We start from the raw sequence: 24,364 nt of genomic DNA, 5'->3' as shown, positions 1-24,364 counted from the left end.
AAAAAGAGAAAACAAGCAAAAAAAAGAACAATATAATAAACAACATCATTGTGATGATCTATGTGAATATAACAGTAAATACTAAATATTAAATATTATTGTGCAGCACGTAAGATCAACAGAACACAGTGTGCTTTGAGGTAGGAGCCAAAAAGGGTGTAGTTTGTGTGTGTGAGCACCCGTGTGTACACCTGTGAGCATGAGCGCGCTTGTATTTAAAAGGTTCCTTCATGTAATGATCTGCTGGAGGGTGTGGGGAGTCACCCAGTCACTCAGCTGTGCCAGAGTGACCGAGCCACAGGTCGAGAGGCCGAGGGCACCCCACCCCCGAAGGAGCCCGAGCGAGCCCCAGGCTCCAGGCCCTGACAAGAAGCCACCAAGGAGTGAGCCGGTGCGTACCTGGATGCCCATCCCCGAACACAAAGAACCACCAATGCACCGATGTCTGAGGGCGTCTGCCAATGGCAGGGGGAGTGGTGGGGGGAGATGTCCCCAGAGAGGTGGCGTCTGATACCCGACCTGACATATAGACACAAACATACAGGCACACACAGATACAGACATCTATTCCCACCCTCATGCTCTCATATGCAGTTACTCAGCACTCACCCAACATGGAGACAGACATAAATAGACACTGTACACACAATCGCACTCCCCACGCGTACTCTAAGCCCCAGGTCTACTTACCCTTGCTCCTGGAGGGGGAAACTGCACCCAGACCCAGGTGGTGTTACCCTTTTCCCTGGGGTGGAGAGAAGCAGACCGCCCGACTCTGCAGCAGCAGGGAGGCCCCACATTCCAGACCCCAATCGGACGGCCAACTCCTCCTCCCAGCCCCCCCGCCCAACAGGCAACAGAAAACGGGGGTGTGAAGACGCCATACCTCCCTCCACCCGCTCATTGTAGTGTTGATGCATGTGTGTTCTAAGGTGATTTAAAACCCAGGGGGCATGGAGCTACCTGCCAGAGAGCAGCAGGTAAGCGCATAGCCCCTCCTGATAGTAATTTGCTTGCACTATTCATTGGTTCCGGGATTCTTGAGCCTCGCATGTCCCACAGGGACACAAGTGGACAGGTGGACAGGTCACTAGACTGTCTCACGTGAAAGTCTTCTGACTATAATAAAAGTCTTACGAGTCCCACAAAGAGAGGAACATCTGATCACCCTAACTGTGAAGCAAAGCCAAGCATTCACTTGATAGACAGTCTTTCTTTTCTTTTCTTTTCTTTTCTGTGTATGACGTCAGTTAGAGGGGATATTTTAGATGTTGCAATCTTTGACACACAGCTCAGGAAGCTCCACCCACCTGCCGTTACAAACTCATGTTTACAAGCCAATCAGGAGAAAGCTGACTTAAATGAAGGCTGGTCTTAACGGAGGGGTGAGCTGAAAGAGGATGGAGGAGGAACTGAGGGAAGCAGTAGTACACTGTCAGACAATTATTTAAAAGAAATTTTCATTGAAGTCCATACAGTCTGTTTTGGTAGAGACAAAAAAAGAACTCTGAAAACCAAAAGAGTAAAGTTTTGGAGGATAATTTAAATGGAAACAGACACTTATCATGTCTCTGTGGAAAAACTGCAGACAGGAGGAGTGTTTATTTTAAGGAAGGGGCACATTAATAAGAGAAGTGACAAGTTCCTAGCTTGTAAATAGAGAAGGGAGAGAATCAGCTTGAACTCTTTGGAGCATCAGTATGAAAGTTTGTCACATTTTGTTCTGCGTCATCTTCCTCCGTAAGTAAATTTTCTTCTTCTTCATATTTAATTTTCTCTCCTCTCGGTGTTTATTTGGTTGCTTTCTTATAAGAAAGTTGACCTCTAGGTTTTGTTTCCTGTTGAACCGTTTTAACCACAAACTGTTTCTGTCTTTCTCTGTTCCTGTGGTTACACATAGTGTAAGATCACTCAAATTTTGTTTCGTCCCACTGCCTTGCCCAGAAATGTTTTATCTCAGTTTGTTTCCAGTCAAATGTTTTTTCTATAATGTCTAAAAAAATTAACTTAAGGTTGCCTTTTCTCACGCAGACAGTTAAAATGCAGACTGTAGTCTTATACTAATATATCTGTATGGAAGTAAATAGTGCTGCTTCCTTCTTTCTGAATTATTCAGAGCTTGTAATGCAACAATCATTTTTCCATGACATTTTTATTAAGCTAGTTAAGAACAACAGGGCAACACTTACGCAGCATCGTCAAATTGCCATAAACTCATAAACAAATGAAAGGTTGGTTTTCAAGAGATTAATTCTGAGTCTTTTTCAGCAGATGGTCTGTGTAAGTCTGTACAAAGTCTAATGACAAGTAAAAATGTAATTTAACTGATGTACTTTTAAATGTTGCACTATAATAAAGTGTATAAGTATCTGTTTCCAGTTTTATTTATTTAAAATACTTTATCATTGGACTGCAGTGTTTTACATGATGGTAAGAATTGATTCTTCCTGTTTTCTACAGACCTGCAGGATGGAAACACTGGACTTGCCAACGCTGAAACTCTCGTCTATGAAGGAGTGGAAGGAGGAAACATCACAGTCGAATGCAAATTTTATATCCTTGGAAGAAAGACATTGTTCTGCAAAGACAAATGTGAAACTGGAAACATTCTCATTGAAACAGCTGATTACACAGCCCAGAGAGGCAGATACAGCATCAAATATGAAAAAAAAATTTTCTCAAAGGATATTGTGCATGCCAGCATCACACAGCTGAACAAGTCGGATTCAGGACGGTACAGCTGCACACTGGACACGAGTTTTCAACCATGTGATTTTCAGCTTGTCATCACAGGAGGTGAGTAAAAAAAATATTATTCATGTCCCTGAAGATGTGAAAGTCTCAATGATCACAGTTCCATATCTTTCAAATAACCTACATGTGTCATATTTACACTACACGTTTAGTTTCATGAGTTGTGCTGTAAAGACACATTAACACCTATTACTCACATGCAGACAGAAAAGCTGCTTCAAGCAGGATTTTTATTATTCTGATTGTTTCTTTGTTCACAGCTTCAGACACTCCAACACCTCATGAGCCTTTATCAACATCAACATTTCTCTTATCAGCTTCCACAACAACAACAACAACACTTCAGTTCAGGAAGCTTCACACCTTCATCAACCTCTCCTGAAACACCATCATCAGGCTCAGGTATCATATATGCACGTGTGAATGTGTGAGTGTGAATCAGTCTCGTGTTTATCAAACAACCTCCATCCATGTCCATTAATGACACATCAGCAGGAGTGGAAGAAGCACTTTGATTTATTCCTGAAGTATAATTAAAAACAGTTGCGGTGAAGAAATACACAACTCTGTTAAAAGTAAAAGAAAAAAAAGTATTCACATTAAAATAGAATTAAAGTACAAAAAGTAAAGTACAAGAGTCATTTTATTTTAAGCTAAACTTCAAAGTTATCAAATAAAAGTAGTGCAGTATGGCACAACATCTGAATGAAGAACTCAAGAAGTTTAAACCACCGGGCATTAAAAGCTGAGTGAGAACATGCCTGACTTCATTAGAGTTTCACTACATGAGTTCTTAGTGGCAGACAAAGATGTTGTTGGTCCATCACTCAGCAGTTTCTCAGATTTCTTTCCATGAATTTATACAAGTATCAGTGTAACAGTTTGTGTGTCTTTAGTTGCATCAGTTAACCTTTATTGATTAAGAGAGTAACACTAAAACTCTGTCCTGCTGAGGTGCAGATAAGATGCTTTACATGATTCTGACTCTGGTTCTTGTGATCATCGTCTTATCAGCAACTTTGCTGATTTTCTACAAGAACAGGAAGGCCATTAAACCCAAAGGTGAGCCTACAATAAACACACAGCAGTGTTTCATCTTTACAGCGCACATCACACATAAATTTCCTGGAGATTAACCCGACATTACAGTTAATCTAAACTTATGCTGCAGACCTAGTCATCAGGTATGAACTTAACACCCACTGATCTCTGCTGCTGACAGAATAAAAAAACTGACTCATGTACATTTTGTTTAAATTCTATTGTGTCTTAACGAAAAAGCTGAGATATCTTACAAAGTCAGTAGTTTTCCAGCCTGGCTTTAAACAGGTCAGACTATCAATTATGTTAAATGATGTTTGTTTTATGAACTGCATTTTCAGGACCTCCTGTGGAAACAGAGTATGCCAACATTACACGGGTGAGTTTTAGGAACTGTGAGACACCTGAGTTTCATTATCGCTTTATTTGTATCCACCATCTGGTTTATTCTCCTTCTCCAGGCCAAGCAAGAAATAAGAGAGGGGGCCCCACAGAGGAAGGTGGAAGTGTCTTCAATTTACACCACTGCAAAAGGCCCCCAACCAGATGGAGCTGAAAACATCGACCTCTACAACCTCACCACCTGTTCGCAGAACAAAGTAGATACAACTCGTTTCTTATTTTAAACTCTGATGTCCAAATCCAGGACAAACCAGTCTGAGTAATGAAGTAATTCATCAGTAGTCATGGATGGATATTATACTATTATTATGCCCTGTGGATATACTGTTGCATTTCTTTCTGCCAGCTAATAGCAATGACTAGAAATGGCCAAATTCAATGCACAGGATTTGGGTCCAGTTTATTAGGTACAAACACTTTCGTTTTATTCACGAGACATTTGTTTACTTTTTGTTTAGATATAACTTAAAGAGCAATTCAGAAAACATGGCTGAGGGTTATGTTTTTAAAGATTTCACACTCAAAATGTGGGTACAACTTATGTGTACAAGAAAGAATGATGTCTCAGGCTGTAGCTCCATAAACCATTATTTAATTACAAACACGTTTTTAAGGGTCTGAAGGTTGATCTCACTTTTCTTTCAGGCTGAAGACGACATGAATAAAGTTAATTATGCTGAAGTGGATTTTTCCAACATTCCTGCCACCAACAACACATCCTGTAGTAAAACGGATGAAGTCGTCTATTCCACACCTCTGGTACATACCAGCCCTTCCAACCTCACCACAGATGCTTCACCTCCTCTGTACTCTGCAGTTAAGAAACAGTATTAATGCTGTTGATGGCACTTTACCTCTCACAAAGATCAACAAGTGATTATAATTCAGACAAAACTGAATGTTCTTTTCTGTTTATTGCAAATATTAATGTGCTTTCAATCAGTTAATCTCAGGTTAAAAATGTTTCTTTATGGTAGTTGATAGTTTAGTTTAACTTAACAGAAAACTAATCCTGTTATTCCCATTAATATTTCCATAGAAACTCTGTAGGACAGATTTAATGAAACAGTTGCATAAAGCTCTGCAAACTGACCTGTGAGTAGTACATTGCATTTAGCTGTTGGATTTCCAGATAGTAATCCTATAACCAAGCCTGTGTCTGTAATCATGCAGCATTATTAGAGATCCCTAATTGTATTTTTTACTGTGGCTAACAGTCTGGATAGAGGTTTACCTCAAGACCATTCTGTCTCAACTCATGCTCCATAACTTTGGCTAACGGTGTGCATGGTTAATCATTTTAAAAGCATTTATTTTAATCAAATAGTAGTTTGTTTGTTTTTTACCAGACCTAAAAAAACTGATACTAAAAAGAAACAAATTAAGGAAGCTGCAAAACAAAACAAAAGCAAAGAAATTGTTATTATATTATGTTATTATTCCAGTTTACTCTCACCAAAGCCATCCTGGTCCTAAACAACTTTTACCTGTGTATAAAATCACAGCAGAAATAAACTGTGACCTGCTACAAGCAGGTGGTTGACAAGCTGTCATGGTGGCTACATCCATCTTTCATATACATTCTCTAACCTCCAAGGACCTGACATCCACATATGTGGAAAATACATTTTGGGTTGTCGACACCAAAATACCCAATTTTGCTCTACAAGGGCCAGAGATCCACTTACGAGGACATTATACTGCCGCTGTTCTATCGAAATTTAAAACAAATGTCCTCTTATGTGGATCTCATTATTCTCAGAAACAAAAATCAGGTAGAAAAAAAATAATCAGGTAATTCTTTGATTTTCCATTCATCAGGTCCCAATCAGTCTAAATAAGGCTCACATATCATTCACTCATACTAAGAGTAACTAAATACGTATTACTATATAATCTTAATAATATTACATTATTATTTTTCTGAGATATTGCATTTGCACATACGTTTTCTTATTTAAAATTGGTTTTATATTTATGTTTTAATATGTGGGGATAGGTTAATTGGATAATCCAAATTGCCACTAGGTGTGAATGTGCGAGGGAAAGTGAGTGCGAATGGTTGTCTGCCCCTGTGTGACTGGCGACCTGTCCAGGGTGTACCCCTCCTCTCGCCCTATGACAGCAGGGATAGGCTCCAGCACCCCCCGCGACCCTGACAAGGATAAGCGGAAGCGAATTGATGGATGGATGGATGGATGGATTTATGTTTTATTGAACAATGTTAATGTATTTTTTACAGTGTTGCTGTAAAATAATATTTCACTGGAAGGATTATACTATTTAAATAAATAAAATGTAAGAATATTTTGATGTGTTTCAAGGAAATGAACGATCAAAAGAAGTACATAACATGTGTTTTCTCAATAAAAAATACTCCAAGTCTGGATACACATTTCTTCAGTGTCTGCATTGAAAGGCAATTTATTCTCCAATGTAGCTGTTGGAACTACAGGACCTGTTATCATACTGTAGAACTACAATACAACGCAAGTGTGTGTGTGTGTGTGTGTGTGTGTGTGTGTGTGTGTGTGTGTGTGCGTGTGCGTGTGCGTGTGTGTGTGTGTGTGTGTTTATCACATTTGTATGGCATGCAAGCAATGTTCCCTCTAAGCTGCGCACGTGCGCAATTGCGCACTGCTGGCACGGTCTTTGCGCACAGAAATTCTGCGTTGCGCACAAAAAAAATCTAACCTGAATTTAAATTAAAATTAAAACTTTAACAATTCTGTTTTGCAGTGTTAGTCAGTGAGTGACTGGCTGCTCCCATATGGGATTAGAACGATGCCACCTTATCCCATAGTCCAGCCAATGATGCCTATATATGCAGCCAATCAAGGTCGTTGACAGGCTATGACAGCGTCCTTATGCGCCGACACCGGTGTTTTAGCGAGCAAAGCGGTGTGGCTGATGTGGAGTGAAGCCACGTTATTGACAACGTGTACAACCATTGGAGATGTGAGCAGGACAGACGGAAAAATTGACGGAAAAAGTGTGGACTTTATACCAGTTTTTAAATTCTGTTGATCGGCCACGTAAAACCAGAGTTATGATAAAAAAATATGCAATGTTTGGTTTTCTTCCTGAATACTGTCGTTGTTTATATTTACTGCAGGAAGAAACGGTAAAAACGGCATTTAAAAAAAAAAAAAAAGGCTTGAAAGCACTCTCCACCTGTGAGCAAAAACAAACCCCACCCCCCTGTCCCTTTCCTATTCGTCCAAAAAAGTACCATGTCGACCAATCGAAAAATGATATGGCAACATGGCATCTAGTTGTTAAGAAACGGGGGGAAGTTTTAGGAGTGACGGCGGTGCTTTGAGATGTGAGAGATTTGAGACGTTTAGCGCAAATCTTGTGTAGTTAGTGTGTAGCAGAGGTGTGGACTCGAGTCACATGACTTGGACTCGAGTCAGACTCGAGTCATTAATTTTATGACTTTAGACTTGACTTGAAAAAATGTTGTAAGACTTGTGACTTGACTTGGACTTTTACACCAATGACCTGGGACTTGAATTGGACTTGAACCGGTTTACTTGAAAAGACTTGATATTTCACCCCAAATATAAAATTTAACATGCATATTATATAGAGATTGAAAATGTGACGTCATTCAGGGGTAAACCGCAAAGGATTCTGGGAACTCATGGCAAGAAGTACTAGCGCACGCAGGCTTTCAATTGAAATCAGTTATACAGCGATAAAAAGAAACACAAAAATGTCAAGAAGCCGTTGTATTATTAACTGCAATAGCCGGTCGCATGACAGCCACGGGAAGCCGACGGGTAAAGAGATCGGTTGTTATCGGATTACGTCGTTGAAGAGAAATTGTTCGAGCCATGTTTCCGAAGTAACAAAGACGCGACGGATGGCCTGGATTGCAGCCATTCAAAGATCAAATATAACGTCCCAGAACACTCCAGCTCACAGGTTAGTCTGCTCCAAGCATTTACACAAAGGTCAGTGTTTTTTAGTAGTTAATACGTCATTTTCATAACATAATTGGTGATATAGGTTACAAGCAAGTCTGGCGCTGAACAGAAATTGTCGCGCTATGCTCCTTTATTTATTGTGCATAAATAGTGAATTGTCCTGACACAATATTGCGTTTCGCCTCTGTTATTATGGTACATTGACAAAAACATATACTTTTATTCACAGGATAAAACAGGTTTTTTGTATCACTAATTGCCCAGTACGATTACAGCATACAATATTATTGTCACTGCTACATTTCTGTGATGCTGCCAGAAATTATTTCCACTACTAATTAATTACCGTTGAGCTCAAAGGTCCTATTAATAAACTGTTAAGGAATGTGTATTTATGACGACAATTTGTGAGACTGGTAATGATAGGTATGATGGTCTTTCGTTCTACACGGTGCATTTCAAGGTCCTGCACCCATCCGTCGGTAAACTGTACCTGGGCTTGTTGCAGTGACCTGAAGTTACTAAACTTCATGAGTGTATGCACTCACTCCAAGAACCGTATAATTATAAATATGCATATAAATATGCTACGATGAGATAGCTGACTTCATCTAACTAGCAAATGTTGTCCAGGCTACGTTGGTGATACAGTTTTTTTTAATGTGTATGATATTTTTGTCATGCGATTTTAAAGCCGGTCCTACAACCGCATCCAAGAATAACATGCAGCTTATCTCAGAACTGTCGGTGAAAATTATTCTTGGAGCTAGGTTTAATTGAGCTGCATTTTATAGAGGTGCAATTTCACAATTTGTGTATATTTTCTACGTTCACTATTTTGTCATGTGTTGAGAAAAACACAGATTTTAAAATTACATGGTCTAATATTTACATTTAGCATAACTGCAACATTATTTTTTCTTTTTTTTTTTTTAAAGACTCGAAAGGACTTGAAATTCAAAGTTTCAGACTTGTGACTTGACTCGGACTTTTACACCAGTGACTTGAGACTCGACTCTGACTTGCCTGACATTACTTGAGACTTACTTGAGACTTGCAAAACAATGACTTGGTCCCACCTCTGGTGTGTAGTGTAGTCAATAGTTTTATTGTGTGTGTCAGAACAATGAGGCGACTGCTGAATGTTACAGGAGTGACAGGAGTGACACATCTCCTGTTGTCAGGCCTGCAGGTATCAGGCTGTTGTTCTTCTTTATCTCATAGTGGACAGAAATTATTTTTGGAGTGGCACAAATAATTTGTGTGGCATCAGATTTGATGCAGAACAGCTGATTGTTCTGTAAATAGTTTGAAATGTTTATTTAAAAATGCCTTGGCTGCATTTAAAAAAAAATAGCTGCAAAAAAACTTTGTTGTTTGCCAAACTCAGTAACTTTTTTGAAGAAATAACTATATAATTAACTGCCCAGCATTGGTCATTATATACTGTATTTTGCAGACAGAGTTACAGGACTCTCTCCCAGACCACAGACTCATACTCATAATACAAGTCAGAGCTTTATAAAAAAAAAAGAAAGAAAAGAAAGTTGTGTTTTCGAAATTGGAGTTTCAATTTCAATTTTATTTCTATAGCACATTTAAGAGTCACAGGTACAACAAAGTGCTTCACAGACGAGCCATATTTGCAGATTTACAACAAAAGAGAACAGTCAACAACAAAGAAATACAGTTATAGGATGGTAATATTATTACAAGCACGAACCGGGAGGAAATTATACTAAGTAGTTTGAAAGGCGAGCTTAAACAAATGGGTTTTTAACCGTGACTTGAAAGATTGAATAGTTTCCGACGCACGGACATCAACTGGCAAGCTGTTCCAAAGTTTTGGTGCAGCAAAAGCAAAGGCACGATCCCCTTTCGTCTTTAGTCGAGACATTGGTTGCATTAGGAGCCCCTGATTAGAGGATCTGAGTGCCCTTGTGGGGATATATAAATTAAGAAGGTCAATCAGATAACTAGGTGCCAGGTTATTTAAAATTTTAAGTTCTACATACTACACAGGTCATGAACAAGATTTTTTTAAATTTTCATTGTAAGTGGGCTAAAGCAGTTAATTAAAAGTAGCCTAACATAAATGTAAAAACTGACAATGAAAACTGTCGGTTTAACCCTGCCTGCGCTGGCCTGACCTGCAAAGTTTAAGGTGTGCACTGCACAATTTACCCCACAAGGTTGTGCTGTTGAGTCAGATAAGTTCTCATGCAGAAGTGGCATAGAATAGAGATTGAAAAATGTGACGTCATTCAAGGGGAAAACCGCAAAGGATTGTGGTAACTCGTGGCAAGAGCTACTAGCGCACACAGGCTTTCAATTGAAATCAGTTACACAGCGATAAAAAGAAACCAAAAATGGCAAGAAGCTGTTGTATTATTAACTGCACAAGCCGGGCGAGCAACAGCCGCGTGAAGCCGACGGGTAAAGCGACTGGTTTTTATCGGATTCCGGCGTGGAGCAGAAATATTCCAAGCCATGTCTCCGAAGTCAAGAAGAGGCGACGGATGGCCTGGATTGCCGCTATCCGAAGACCTAATATAACGTTCGAAAACACTCCACCTCACATGTTAGTCTGCTCCAAGCATTTCCACAAAGTGTTTTGTAGTAGTTAATACGTCTTATTTGGCGCTGAACAGAAATCATCGCGCTATGCTCCTTTGATCATAAAATGATCTTGTCTTTGTCTGTATGCATGTGTGTTTTTCAGCACCTGTCACTACGGAAACTACAGCTGAGATCCAACCACAGCAGATAACTCCACAGCACGAGGATGAAGATCTGCAGGACTGTAAAATGTGTTCTCTAAGGTTACAAGAAATAGCACACCTGCAGGAAGAAAACCTAATATTACAAAAAGAACTGTCCAAAAGGAAATTAGACATGGAATTCTTGAAAGATAACAACTCTAAAGTTAAATTCTACACAGGGCTGCCTTCTTTTGCTTTACTAATGGGGGTGCTACAACAAATCAGCCCGAGCTTGCCAGACACTGACAGGAAAATTTCCCAGTTTCAGATGCTCTTGTTGACTCTCATGCGTTTAAGACTCAACCTTCCAACTGCACATATTGCACACCTCTTTGATATTAGCCGGACAACCACATCCACTGTATTTAACATTACTGTAAATGTGCTATATGCTCACCTCAGTCCACTGGTGCACTGGCCGGGAAGACATTGCATACAGGCCAGTATGCCACACCAGTATGTTGAGATGTTTGGTGACCGGGTGACAGTTATTATTGACTGTTTTGAACTGTTCATAGAGAGAGCACAAAATTTATGCGCCATGGCGGAGACGTATTCCACATACAAAAGTAGACACACAATGAAATATCTCATTGGCATCACACCACAAGGGACCATCTCTTTCATTTCTAAAGGATGGGGAGGGCGTACCAGCGATAAACGAATAGCTGAAACATCTGGCTTTCTACAGAAGCTGTCACCTGGGGACACAGTGCTCGCTGACCGGGGTTTTGATATCAAGGAAAGTGTTGCCTTAATGGGTGCCACTTTAAAAATCCCAGCATTTACACGGGGTCGTAGTCAGCTACAAGCAAAAGATGTGGAGGACACACGAAAACTGGCACATGTCAGGATCCATGTTGAACGCGTTATAGGCTGTCTACGGTCCAAGTACACTATCCTAAATGACACCATCCGTTTAGGTTTTGTGGTGCCATGTGAAGGTGAGAACATGACTTTGCTGGATAAGATAGTCGCTGTGTCATGTGCGCTCACAAATATGTGCCCAAGTGTTGTTGTGAAGCATGCAAGTGATGAATAACTGTTTTCCAATTTGTTGTATCAATTGTTTGTTGTGGTTGTTATTGTTTTGTTGTGCAGCTGTTTTTTTATACAAATCAGCAAATAATGCACAACGGTATACTATTTTGCCTTTGTCCTGTAAGCTTCTGTCACGGTCTCGCTGGCAGACCGTGGGGATGTGGGGAAAGGAGGACCCAAAATGCAGGACTCTACAGTGCAACAGTGTTTATTTACAGTGGTGACAATCCGAACAACAATAAATCCCCCCGTGCGATCCCAACTCCCGTTCCGTGTCTTCTCCTTTAGCCCGTGCTCCGTGCTCTGTCTCCGTTCCCTGTGTACTCTCCGTGTGCTGCCTCCTGGTCGCCACAATTCCTCGGGAAGTCACTCAACGATCCAGCGTCGAGGAGCTCTCAGCCACACTGTTTTGAAGCTCCTCTGACGAGGCTTGATTGGCGCCAGGTGTGTGGATTCCTGGGTGGGACCGGTCAGCTGGCAGGGCCACACCCACCAGGCCTAAAAGTGCCTGCCACGACCGCACCCTCACACACACACACACACACACACACACATGCACATAAACACCTGACAGTACACCAACACGGAAAGCAGGACAGCGGACACAACCATAATAACAATAATCACAATAACCACGATAATAACAATAGTCCACACTGCTCACAGACCCCGAATCCCTGGAACTGGGTCCGTGACAGCTTCAATAGTAACATGTAACACTGTTGTCAGTTATAAATAAAGACAGTCCTGATGAAAGACTTGTGCAACACTTACTTTATTTGTATTGGTTCTGACACTGTATATTAGTACAAACTGAAAAGAAAGAGATTGCGTCGGCCCATTCTGGACATAAAGAGATAATTTACAGCACAGCTGTAAAGTGCAGTGGTGCAAATCGGCAAATATTTACAACAAAGTATGACTGTTGTGACAGACATTTATAGCAATGTAAACATCTTATAATTCACTGTGAGTGACAGAACACCAGGTAACACAAACCATAGAGTGCAGAGTACAGGAAGATGGGTCCACCTTAAAGTGACACTAAACATGAAATCACAATAAAGTCCTTCAATATAAGAGAGTTGTCTCTGAACGGGTGTAATTGAAATACTGTCTGGTTAGTTTTCTATGCAAGCTTTTTTCTTTCGTTTTTTTTTTTGTCACGGTAACATCCATGGAATGTGGCCCTTGTGAAACACTGGGTTCTGGACCAGTGTAGTGATTGGCCAAGAGCTCAGGCATCACAACTTTGTAGAAGAAATCCTGAGCGACAGGCAGCATTTTAGCCCACAAGTCTACATCTGGCATCACACGTGTAATAACACAAGCTTCTGTTGTCCACACAACAAAGTCACAAAAGTGTATTGGAACCGACAATGAACTTCTTGCGGTGCTGCAAATGCGTGCATTTGATGCGGCGCTTGGATCGTTTTGCCACGAGTTACCGGCATGCAGTGCGCGAAAGTCACGTGGTCTGTCAATCTCTATAAAAGTGTTTGATTATCGCTTGTAGCTGATGTTGCACAATGTAGCAAAACAATTTAGCAGCAGACGGTAAGCCAACACATGTTGCTTCAAATTCTCTTATAATAAATGGAAATTAAAATTAGTTTAAACAACACAATTTCCATCTAATCACAGCAGAGATAGTGAAGGTAGATGAGTTTCAAAACCTTGGATAAGTCCAGTCTCCTGGAAAGAGGTTGGACTATATCCCAGTATCCCCTTGGCTTGCTACCAATACGTTGGTGTTTCTCCCTGTAGACAAGAGGGTTCCCTGAAACCTCTGGTCAGGTAATGGCCGGGCTTCTTGGAGTCCCAGGGTGGGGTGCTCCACCTGGTGACTCCCATCGTTTTGGGAGACTTCAGTGCTCATGTAGGCAATAACAATGTAACCTGGAGGGGCACAATTGAGAGGAACAGTGTGTTCTGTTACTGAATTTCTGTGCAAACCACAGTTTATCAATAACAAAGACCATGTTTGATCATAAGGGTGTCCACCCTCGGCCAGAAGGTCAGTGATTTTACAATTGTATCAGCAGATCTGCAGCTGTATGTTCTGGACTCTAGTGAAGAGAGGGGCTGAGTGTGAAGCAGCGTGAATGAGAATCAGCACCTCCAAGTCTTAGGACACCTCAGTCAGAAGTAGGTGGAGTGTCCACCCCGGGTCAGAAACAAGTTATTGGCCCAAGTGGAGGAGTTCTTGAGGTCTGGTTCACAAGTGAAGACAGAGGATAGCAGGACATCCACTGACAGATTGGTGTTGTGGCTGCAGTGATGCCAACACCATACTGGTCCATCATGGTGAAGAGAAACCTGAGTGTAAAGACAAAGTTCTTGATCTACATCCCTGCCCTCACCTATGGTCACGAGCTCTGGGTAGTGTTTGAAAAAAAGAGATGGCAGATACAAGCAGCAGAAATTAGCTTTCTCAGAAAAGTGGCTGGCCTCCCCCTTAGAGATAGGGTGAGGAGCTTGGCTATCGGGAGGGGCTCAGAGTAGAGCCGCTACTGCTCCACATCAAAAGGAGCCAGTTAAGGTGATTCAGACATCTGACAAGGATTATTATTATTATTATTATTAATATTATAACTTTATTTCAGACATATACAACCTCCTGGGTGAGGTGTTCTGGGCATATCCCACCAGGAGGAGGTCCCAGGGCAGACCCAGGACATGCTGGAGAGATTATATCTGTCAGCCTGAACGCCTTGGTGTTCCCCCGTATTGGAGGTAACTGGGGAGGTCTGGGCTTCCTTGCTTAGGCTACTGCCCCCATGACCCAGATAAGTGGAATTAGTTTTGCTGTCACTGAAGTTTAAAATTAACGCCATCCAGGCTTTGATTTCACTGAAACATTCTAACAGAGCCTTTAATGAGCTGCCATCATTTCACGGTGTGGGACGGAGAGATTTCGCAGGTCTTTCCTCCCCACTGCTGTCAGACTCCATAATAAAGACTTTAACTGATCAAGCACACACATCCATACATATGCAATAATACTAAGTGCAATAATCCTTTCTGTCATCGTTGTATTTTTACTCAGTTGTATATAGTATTTGTATTTGTATTCTATTTTTATCTTATTGTATATTTGTTTTATTTTATTCTACTGTATATAGTATTTTATTCTATTCTGTACAGTTGTGTACTGTATTTATTCTTATTGTATTCTAATTTTTGCCTCATAACTTTTGCACTGTCCACTTCCTGCTGTGACAAAACAAATTTCCCACGTGTGGGACTAATAAAGGTTATCTTATCTTATCTTATCTTATCTTATCTTATCTTATTTGTATGTATGACCTCTGTATCTCTGACCTCTGATGGAGGAATCCAGACAGTGAACATCCAGCAACATCAGTTACAATGTGTTTCCTCAGCACACTTTAAAATCAACTGGGTTGTACGAGCCATTTATAAATAAGGGCGTTATGTCTCAAACAAGTGACAATTTTCTTACAGAAAAGATGAACAAAAATGTGCGTTTGAACTTTAAAAAGCACAGGCTACATAGCCCACTTCTCCTTAATGCACGTTCACTTTCTATATCTTAAATACAACTTCTGCTTCTACCCTGAAACTCAAACTTTACAACAGGTCATGGCCGCAAAGTATTCTGTAATTCATTCCCTCACATATAAGAAGATGAAACACCACATTTTTTTTACCTGTTCTGCTTTTTCTTATTTTCTGTCAGACGCACATTCTTATAATACTCACATTCAATATGGCCAACTGAGAACCCACCTGATTATTTTTGCTGACCATGTCCAGCTTTATGATCATAATGTACCTACCATCTGATGGTTCCTTCAAGTAAATAAAGTGCTGTGTCACGAAACTCAAATGACTTCAAACTTGTTTACTGAAGATGAAAGTGAGTTAACTGTACTTAGATGATCTTCACGATCACCCAATCTCAGTACAATTGAGTAATAAGGTGAGTGAATACATTTTTGTTTGAAATTTTCTATTTTGATGGCTCAAAACTTCCTCTCTGTCAGTGTCAAAACTTTTTTAGTAGTCGAGTTGCTTTTAGATGATGCAGTGTTTTTGGTTTCACACGAAACTGGAGTACAGCCAGACAGCTAAATTAAAGTGAATTTGATCAAGTCTGAAAAGTCTGCTTTGTGAGACGCAGGACAGACTTCCAGAAACCAAAAGAATCAACTTCTGCAACTTCTGAAGGACGATTTAAAAGAAACCCATAAATAAATGGACACTTAATCTTTGACTCTGCAGTAGAAAAAACCCCATCAAAGCGCAGGAGTGTGAATTTGAAGGAGGGACTGCGAGGATAAGAGAAGTTAGAAGTTCCTTGTTTCCAAACAGAGAAGTAAGAGAAGCAGCATTAAACATTAAGCCGTCAGAACCTCAAGATGAAACTCTGTCACATTTTCTTCTGCTCCATCTTCCTCTGTAAGTAAATTCTTATTATTTCTGATTTATAAAAATGTTTGCAGGTTTTGCACTACATCAGAAAGAGTGCTGAAAGCAGAAGCAGAGGCTGTCTGTGAGTGAATGTCCACAGCTGGATGCTTCGATACTGAACCGCGGTCACAACATCCACACTTAAAAAAAAAGTTTGTGCGCCTTCAGCGTTTTGTACGCTACAATATGGGTTCGATATTCATGGTGGCTTTAGGTGCACCTCGTGCATCTATACTCCCGAACACATCAGAATGTTTAAAAGGCTGGTTCAGTTTAATTTTGCTTTCTTGGGATAAACATCTGTAATTACTTTGTTGTTCTATTTGATGCAGTGTTTTATATAATTCAGGCTAACATCATGACTATAAGGAAGCTTTTGAATTTTTTTTTATGTCAAAACAAGTTCAATTTTTCATCAGCAAATTCTACAAAATATCATCTAATTTCTTTATCTGTGGATTTTCAAATACCTTACTACACACAAGTCAGTGGGATAATACTGTTGAATTTGATGCAGCAGTAACAGAATTACAGTATACTTTGTTTGAATGAGGACATACCCACCACTTCGAGTTTTCCAGGTAACTTGTGGCTTTCAGTAAAGAATAAAAGGTCCTGGTCTTGGCCAGTAAGTCACGTTTCTGTGAAAGCTAAACTGCAGCAATCTAACTGTGGGCAATAACTGGCAAAAGACAACAACGTTATTTGTGGCTTTTTACTAAGTTCAAGAGGAACAGCACAGCTTAAATGTTAACAGACTGAAAACTGAATATTACGCATCTATTTCAAAAGCCTGAAAGCAGATCAATTTCTTATCTCAAACAACTAAAAGGTCAATTTTCAAACTTTTAACTCTGAGCTGAGCTGTTCTTCAGCAGATGGCTTGTGTCGATGTCAGGAAGAAGCAGGGTGATTTTGTTCAAATGAAAAATATAAAGAGAGTGAATTTAAATGAAGTACTTTAAAATGTTGTTCTGAATTACAGTGAAAAATCATCTGTCTTATTTTAATAAAATATCATCAAACTGCAGTGTTTACAGGAAGTTGGTAATAATTGATTGTTCATATTTTCTACAGACCTGCAGGATGGAAACACTGGACTTGCCAATGCTGAAACTCCCATCTATGAAGGAGTGGAAGGAGGAAACATCACAGTTACATGCAAATTTTATATCCCTGGAAGAAAAACATTGTTCTGCAAAGAAAAATGTGAAAAAGGAAACATTCTCATTGAAACACCTGATTACACAGCTCAGAGCGGCAGATACAGCATTGAATATGAAAAAGAAAAATTCTTAACTCCTATTGTGCATGTGAGCATCACACAGCTGAACAAGTCGGATTCAGGACGGTACAGCTGCACACTGGACACGAGTTTTCAACCATGTGATTTTCAGCTTCTCATCACAGGAGGTGAGAAAAAAAATCTTCTTAATGTCCCTGAAGATGTGAAAGTCTCAATGATCACAGTTCCATATCTTTCAAATAACCTACATGTGTCATATTTACACTACACGTTTAGTTTCATGAGTTGTGCTGTAAATACACATTAACACCTATTACTCACATGCAGACAGAAAACCTGCTTCAAGCAGGATTTTTATTATTCTGATTGTTTCTTTGTTCACAGCTTCAGACACTCCAACACCTCATGAGCCTTTATCAACATCAACATTTCTCTTATCAGCTTCCACAACAACAACAACAACACACTTCAGTTCAGGAAGCTTCACACCTTCATCAACCTCTCCTGAAACACTGTCATCAGGCTCAGGTATCATATATGTACGTGTGAATGTGTGAGTGTGAATCAGTCTCGTGTTTATCAAAGAACCTTCATCCATGTCCATTAATGACACATCAGCAGGAGTGGAAGAAGCACTTTGATTTATTCCTGAAGTATAATTAGAAACAGTCGCGGTGATGAAATACACAACTCTGTTAGAAGTAAAAGAAAAAAAAGTATGTCCCTGAAGATGTGAACTTCTCACTGACCACAGTTACATATCTTTTAAATAACGTACATGTGTCATATTCACGCAACAAATTTAGTTCAATGACTTGTGCTGTAAACACATATTAACCCCTATTACTCACAAGCGAACAGAAAACCTACAGAAAAATGATTATTATTATTATTCTGATTGTTTCCTCATTCTCAGCTTCAAACACTTCAAACACTTCCTCAACACACCTCATCAGCCTTTTTCAGTATCAACATTTCTTCTGTCGGCCTCCACCCGAGAAGCAGTCTGATTTATTCCTGCACTATAAGAAGAAACAGCCACAGTGTAGAAATACACAATTTTCATATAAGTAAAAAAAAAAACAACCCCCCCCCCCCCCCCAAAAAAAAACCAAACAAACCCAAAATGTTATTGACATTAAACTAGAGTTAAAGTATAACAGAAAATTAATCTGAACTTATAAAAAAGTGAAGTCATCAAATAAATGTAGTGCTGTAAAGGGTGTCAGAGTGTCACTGCAGGAGGTCTTGATGGCAGATAAAGATGTGATCAGTCAATATTTGACTTCAATGGTTCTCAGGTCAGGCCAGCCCAGGCAGGGTTAAACTGACAGTTTTCATTGTCAGTTTTCCTTTTGTTGATAAAGGTTGATAAAGAAATATTGTTGCATCATGCTGAAAATCATCACTGCTGATTTTTGTAGTCCCTGCAGTTTTACAGCTTCTAGACCTGCTGCTTGACACTTCACCAAAAGATCCTTTTATCTCATCTGGAACATGAAGTCAGAATCAAAGGCGTGGTTCTGACATGATTTAAATCATATCTGACCAATTAAAACTTCTCTGTACATTTAGGATTGTTCCACAACAGCACCACTTACTACTCTGTTGTTATAAGATAAGATAAGATAAGATAAGATAAGATAAGATAAGATAAGATAAGATAAGATAAGATAAGATAAGATAAGATTGCCTTTATTAGTCCCACACGTGGGAAATTTGTTTTGTCCCAGCTGAAAGCGGACAGTGCAAAGCTATATAGCAAAAATTAGAGAACACTGTTAGAACAATAAGAATAATATTCTGTACATAACTGTACAGAATAGAATAAAATAAAATATACAGTAGGATAAAATAGAATACAAATGCTATATGCAACTGAGTAAAGATACAACTTTGTCAGAAAAAGAGTATTGCACTTAGTCTTCAGACTTCACAACAAAGACTTTTGCAGCTGATCAAACACACACAAACCCACACAGGTGCAATAAGTCTTTGTTGTGAAGTCTGACAGCAGTGGTTCCCAAACTTTTTTTGCTAGGTCCCCCTTTGTTTTATAAGAAAATATTCGTGCCCTCCTGAACAAACATATCCTCCAACCACACACACCCATTTTTTGTTTTCAAACTCCATTGCTGTTTATTTAACTTTTTGTAAACAATTAAACAAATAAAAGTAAACTGCAATAAATTACAGGTTACAATACAATAAACTTTTATCTCTTTTGAATAACAAAAACAAACCATCTTTATGGTGTAATTATTCAATGTGTAATTGTTTTGGTTTTTTTTACTGTGTAATAATATTCAACATTGCTATCATTTTTCAAAAAAAACCTCTCTGTGCAAAATGGGCTTGAAAACATAAACAACCGTCGGATACTGTTTGTCCGGGGGAACAAATTGCGAGAGGATCTGCCTGATATTATTTGCATCCCACTATAACTCTACTGTAACTATACTGTATAAGGATATAACATCTCCAAAATTACAGTAGTAGTTGGTCATTATAACACATGAACATTACCTGATGCTGAGTGAAGCAGAGCAAAGTTAGAGAGGTTTTATTAGAGACACAGATAAGCGTTTTGCAATTTGGCATAATTTTAAAAAAGTTTAAATTTCTGCGTACTGAACAGCAGAAATGAGGCTTTCTTGTCAGAGATCATTTTTGGGGGGAAAATAGTGGCCGACAGTGCTGTACATGACTTGTGCATAATAAGAGAATAAATAATGCAAAAACCAGAGATTTTTAGACTGGAAACTGTTCTTGAAATACACTGAGAGAGGGGGGGGCGGGGGGGGGAGAGAGCAGGAAGTGTGATTATATTGTGGTGGAAGCAAAACAGCCAAAGTAAGAAGGAATTAATGACAATATTTATCAAACATGAAGTGCAGTTCTGATCTTCTTTTGCTGCTGGTTCAGTGTCTTTTGGTCAGAGAGTGACAAAACCGGCAGCTTCAGAAGCTGTGAGATGTCGGCTTTCAGCCCCAATGGCGTGTCTGTGTACGTGGCGTTGGGTGAGAAGCCGACATCTCACAGATCCGTGTGATGTGTCAGGTCCGCTTTGTGTTTATTTCTGTGGGTGGAATCTGTTTAGCTGCTCTCATTTACTGTTTTATGATCACTGTTACATATCTTTCAAATAACCTACATGTGTCATATTTACACTACACGTTTAGTTTCATGAGTTGTGCTGTAAATACACATTAACACCTATTACTCACATGCAGACAGAAAACCTGCTTCAAGCAGGATTTTTATTATTCTGATTGTTTCTTTGTTCACAGCTTCAGACACTCCAACACCTCATGAGCCTTTATCAACATCAACATTTCTCTTATCAGCTTCCACAACAACAACAACACACTTCAGTTCAGGAAGCTTCACACCTTCATCAACCTCTCCTGAAACACTGTCATCAGGCTCAGGTATCATATATGCACGTGTGAATGTGTGAGTGTGAATCAGTCTCGTGTTTATCAAAGAACCTTCATCCATGTCCATTAATGACACATCAGCAGGAGTGGAAGAAGCACTTTGATTTATTCCTGAAGTATAATTAGAAACAGTCGCGGTGATGAAATACACAACTCTGTTAGAAGTAAAAGAAAAAAAAGTATGTCCCTGAAGATGTGAACTTCTCACTGACCACAGTTACATATGAATTTATATAAGCATCAGTGTAACAGTCACACAGGAATGTTGCGTGTAGGTTAGTTTTTATTGAATATTTTAAGCAGAATGAGGAGGTGTTCAAGTCTTACCAGCAAGCATTACAACATGACATGATACACATGACAAACATTTTTTTAAACTAGTTTTTTTTTTTTTGAAAGCCCCTACTTCAGATGTTATCAGTTCATGCTATGTCGTTTTTTGGTGAATCTCCATGACTTACTTAAAAAAACAAAAATAAATTAAACTTTGAATATGTATGTGTACAACTTTATTGATATAATGTATTTATTACATATTTTGATTGTAACAGTTAAATCTGTTCTGTTAATCAGTTTTTCTGATTTTCATCATGGAGATGAGGCTCATTAAATCCAAATCTTCTGGACTCACTCTGTCATAATGTTCAGAATCTGTGTGCATGCTTAGTAGGAGTGTAGCTTATAGGAAAAACACATTTAAAGTCTTATTTTCAAAAGTTTGGGGTAAAGTTGTGTGAAGAGAAATTATTTGAAGGCAAAGAAACTTAGACTGAAGATATCTTTTTCATGCATACATGGACGATTTCCCGTCCCTGGTCCGATCTGCCCTGCGGTATCTGTGCAGAACAGATGTGACCAGAGGAAAACCGCGCAGGGCTTTCAGAGCTTTCTTTATTTATACTCAAAACAGGTTTCAAGGAAGTAGGAGTGGCATGTTCAGAATACAAAAACATTTCCATAAAAGGAGAAAACTGTTCACTTGTCTGCTGAAATGGGAGATAGCTTGGTATGTATAGAAATTCAGACATTCCCAAAAAAGGAGAGAGAGAGAGAGAGACCGATAGCTTCTCTGTTAACACAGGAGGTAGTATCATGCATTCTTCTGCACATATGGCTTCACTCTCTTTTCCTGTGGTGGTCCCAATTCACAAGCTCTTCTTCCTTTAAATGAAGCTACAACTAAACATAATCACAAAACTAAAAATCTTTCATCAAGTTGCCAAACTGACTAAAGTAGTCAGTCCAAAAACACCAACCCCATTGAATTTACCCGTCACCACTCTTCATCTGTCGTTTTCTAAAAACTCGTGAAAAGCAGCATTTGAAGTTTTGTGTCTGTGTATCTGTCATCCAGGTTTGTCCTTGGAGCTGGTGATACGTTTATCTGTGGTGGTGGTTCTGCTGCCTGTTGTTCTGCTGCTCATCTACAGAATCACGGCCGAGGCCTCTAACGGTGAGTTACCTTCAAACATTATTTAAAACCTTTAAGATTCATTAATTGACAACAGAGTTATTTTACTTTTGTATTTTGATGTCTTGTTTTCAATTCAGATTATTTTCAGTTAATTTCCAGAGTTGATTTTCATATTTCAGTTTAAGGTTTATTGTAAGAACATGTTTAGTTTTAGTTGAAGTTTTATTTGTCTCAATTATTATCCTGAGGAGGGCATAGTAAAGCTAATGAAACGTATTACCTGTCTGTTCTACAGGTTTGAACTGCAAGAGACGCTCAGCATATGACCACACTGAGGTGACTTATCTCTGTTTGTTTTCTCTCTATGTCATGGTTTCAAAATCTGTACCAGGCTGGAAAGAAAAACAAACAAACTGAGATTTCATGGTTAAAAAAAAGTTCAGGATTCTGAATTTAAATTGGTAAATGCCTAAAATGTTAAAACATTATTTCTTTTCAGTTTCAATCATATGATTAATTTTCATTTAAATCTGCACTAGTCTCTGTTTTATATTAAAAGATGCAAGCGGTACTAAAATGAACCAAAATAAAGTTCAAAATCTACTTTTTCACTTCTCTGTGTACTATAAATAGAACACACAGCTTCTGTTTCCATCCTGAAACTAAAAACCTGCTGCGCATCATCGTCTTCTGCTTTAATATGTCGTTGCTGTCATTGTATTTTTGTCTTTGCTCCTCAATTCAGTCAGTTTGTTATTTTTATTTTCCCAGATTGGTCTCAGTGAAATCGATCGTCCAGTCTCCTCATGTGAAGGCTTGACCTACCAAAGTCCCAATACAGCGAGCAGAGATCACGACCAAACCTAGTCTACACTCAGACACAATAACCAGTTTTCAGACATGAACTCCTGTGAAGCTGAATGACTGCATGAACAGTCATTTTTCCTTCTGAAGGAAAAATGACTTTTTTTTTTTTTTTTTTTTTTTTTCTAAATGACATCAGAAACAGCAGTATGCGACATTACGTGATGGCAGAGCTTCAGTTCATCCTTTGTCATTTTTTTTTTTTTTTTTAATAAATAGGACAGGGGGAATGAATGAGAGAAAGAGGGGGAGAGAAAGAAAGAAAACCAAAGGGGAGAAGAGACGGTGAGAAGGGGGGGGGAAGAGAGAGAAGAAAAAAAAAAAGAACTCCTGGGTCACCTGTATGGAGAAAAAAAACAAACAAACAAAAAAAACAAACAGAGGAGACAGCAAACAACAAAGAGCAACATAATAATAGAGAAAACAAAGCACCATCACAATAAACTAGCTAGTCATAGATATCAATATTTACTAAATAATAAACGATATTGTGCAGCACGCAAGATAGACAGCGCACAGTGTGCTTTGAGGTAGCAGCCAAGAAAGCTTTAGTCCGCGTCTGTGAATACCCATGTGTGCATACCTGTGTGGATCAGCATGCTTGCATTCCAAAGGTTTCTCCATGTAATGATCTGCTAGGGAGTGTGGGTATGGAGGAGATCAAAACTCCAGACATCCAGAGGCCCCCAGAATACAAGAGACCATGGAAGACCAACAGAGGGGCAGCCGCGCCACTGTTCCAGTAAGAGCTGAGGAGAGTCCCAGATGAGGGCTCACTCAGCAGCCGCGGAGCAGAAGTCAGGGGGAGTTGCAGTGACGCGCCCGTGAGCTCCGCCGGCCCCCAGCTGCGCCTGAGTGACCGAGCCCCAGGCCGAGAGGCCGGGGGCACCCCACCTCCAAAGGGGCCCGAGCGAGCCCCAAGCCCCAGGCCCCGACAAGCGGCCGCCAAGGAGTGAGCCGGTGTGTACCCGGACGCCCACCCCCAGATACAAAGAACCACCAACACACCGACACCTGAGGGAGTCCGCCAC

At 39.7% G+C, this 24,364-nt stretch overlaps 3 protein-coding genes across 6 annotated transcripts in view; all 3 read left to right on the top strand.

Moving 5' to 3' along the window:
- The first annotated feature begins 949 nt into the window (after positions 1-949).
- Positions 950-6,584, top strand: LOC113014002 (uncharacterized). Of its 4 annotated transcripts, none has more exons than XM_026155282.2 (7): positions 950-1,740; positions 2,461-2,796; positions 3,015-3,156; positions 3,715-3,816; positions 4,137-4,174; positions 4,257-4,394; positions 4,843-6,584. In XM_026155282.2, exons 3-7 carry the CDS (start codon positions 3,036-3,038, stop codon positions 5,029-5,031), a joined length of 588 nt encoding a protein of 195 aa, XP_026011067.2. In that variant the 5' UTR covers positions 950-1,740; positions 2,461-2,796; positions 3,015-3,035; the 3' UTR covers positions 5,032-6,584. The 4 variants fall into 4 exon arrangements, with proteins under 4 accessions (XP_026011067.2, XP_080150569.1, XP_026011068.2 ...); XM_080294443.1 differs by having other exon boundaries at positions 952-1,740; positions 3,769-3,816; XM_026155283.2 differs by having other exon boundaries at positions 956-1,740; positions 3,072-3,156.
- Positions 6,585-10,408: 3,824 nt separating this feature from the next.
- LOC113013999 (uncharacterized) lies at positions 10,409-12,194 on the top strand. Its single transcript, XM_026155281.2, has 2 exons — positions 10,409-10,710; positions 10,852-12,194. The coding sequence occupies exon 2, from the start codon at positions 10,938-10,940 to the stop codon at positions 11,931-11,933; it is 996 nt and encodes a 331-aa protein (XP_026011066.2). The 5' UTR covers positions 10,409-10,710; positions 10,852-10,937; the 3' UTR covers positions 11,934-12,194.
- Positions 12,195-16,186: 3,992 nt separating this feature from the next.
- LOC113013450 (uncharacterized) overlaps positions 16,187-24,364 on the top strand; it is a 38,924-nt gene continuing 30,746 nt past the window's right edge. Inside the window, exons 1-4 of the mRNA XM_080294441.1 lie at positions 16,187-16,357; positions 17,447-17,782; positions 18,000-18,143; positions 20,906-21,046. Of these exons, the coding sequence (XP_080150567.1) occupies positions 16,318-16,357; positions 17,447-17,782; positions 18,000-18,143; positions 20,906-21,046 (661 nt within the window). The 5' untranslated portion in view covers positions 16,187-16,317. The remainder of the gene's footprint in view (positions 16,358-17,446; positions 17,783-17,999; positions 18,144-20,905; positions 21,047-24,364) is intronic.

Source organism: Astatotilapia calliptera, chromosome 20, assembly GCF_964374335.1.
Source record: "Astatotilapia calliptera chromosome 20, fAstCal68.1, whole genome shotgun sequence".
NCBI lineage: Eukaryota > Metazoa > Chordata > Actinopteri > Cichliformes > Cichlidae > Astatotilapia > Astatotilapia calliptera.
Note: the sequence above shows the minus strand (reverse complement) of the source record. Positions and strands in the feature narration are given on the sequence as shown.

Bases quoted from the DNA above. Each gene is read 5' to 3' on its own strand.
- LOC113014002 (XM_026155282.2), top strand. From the start codon at position 3,036: ATGAGCCTTTATCAACATCAACATTTCTCTTATCAGCTTCCACAACAA. The intron at 4,175-4,256 runs GTGAGTTTTAGG...CTCCTTCTCCAG, and splicing joins AGTATGCCAACATTACACGG to GCCAAGCAAGAAATAAGAGA. The intron at 4,395-4,842 runs GTAGATACAACT...CTTTTCTTTCAG, and splicing joins CCACCTGTTCGCAGAACAAA to GCTGAAGACGACATGAATAA.
- LOC113013999 (XM_026155281.2), top strand. From the start codon at position 10,938: ATGTGTTCTCTAAGGTTACAAGAAATAGCACACCTGCAGGAAGAAAAC.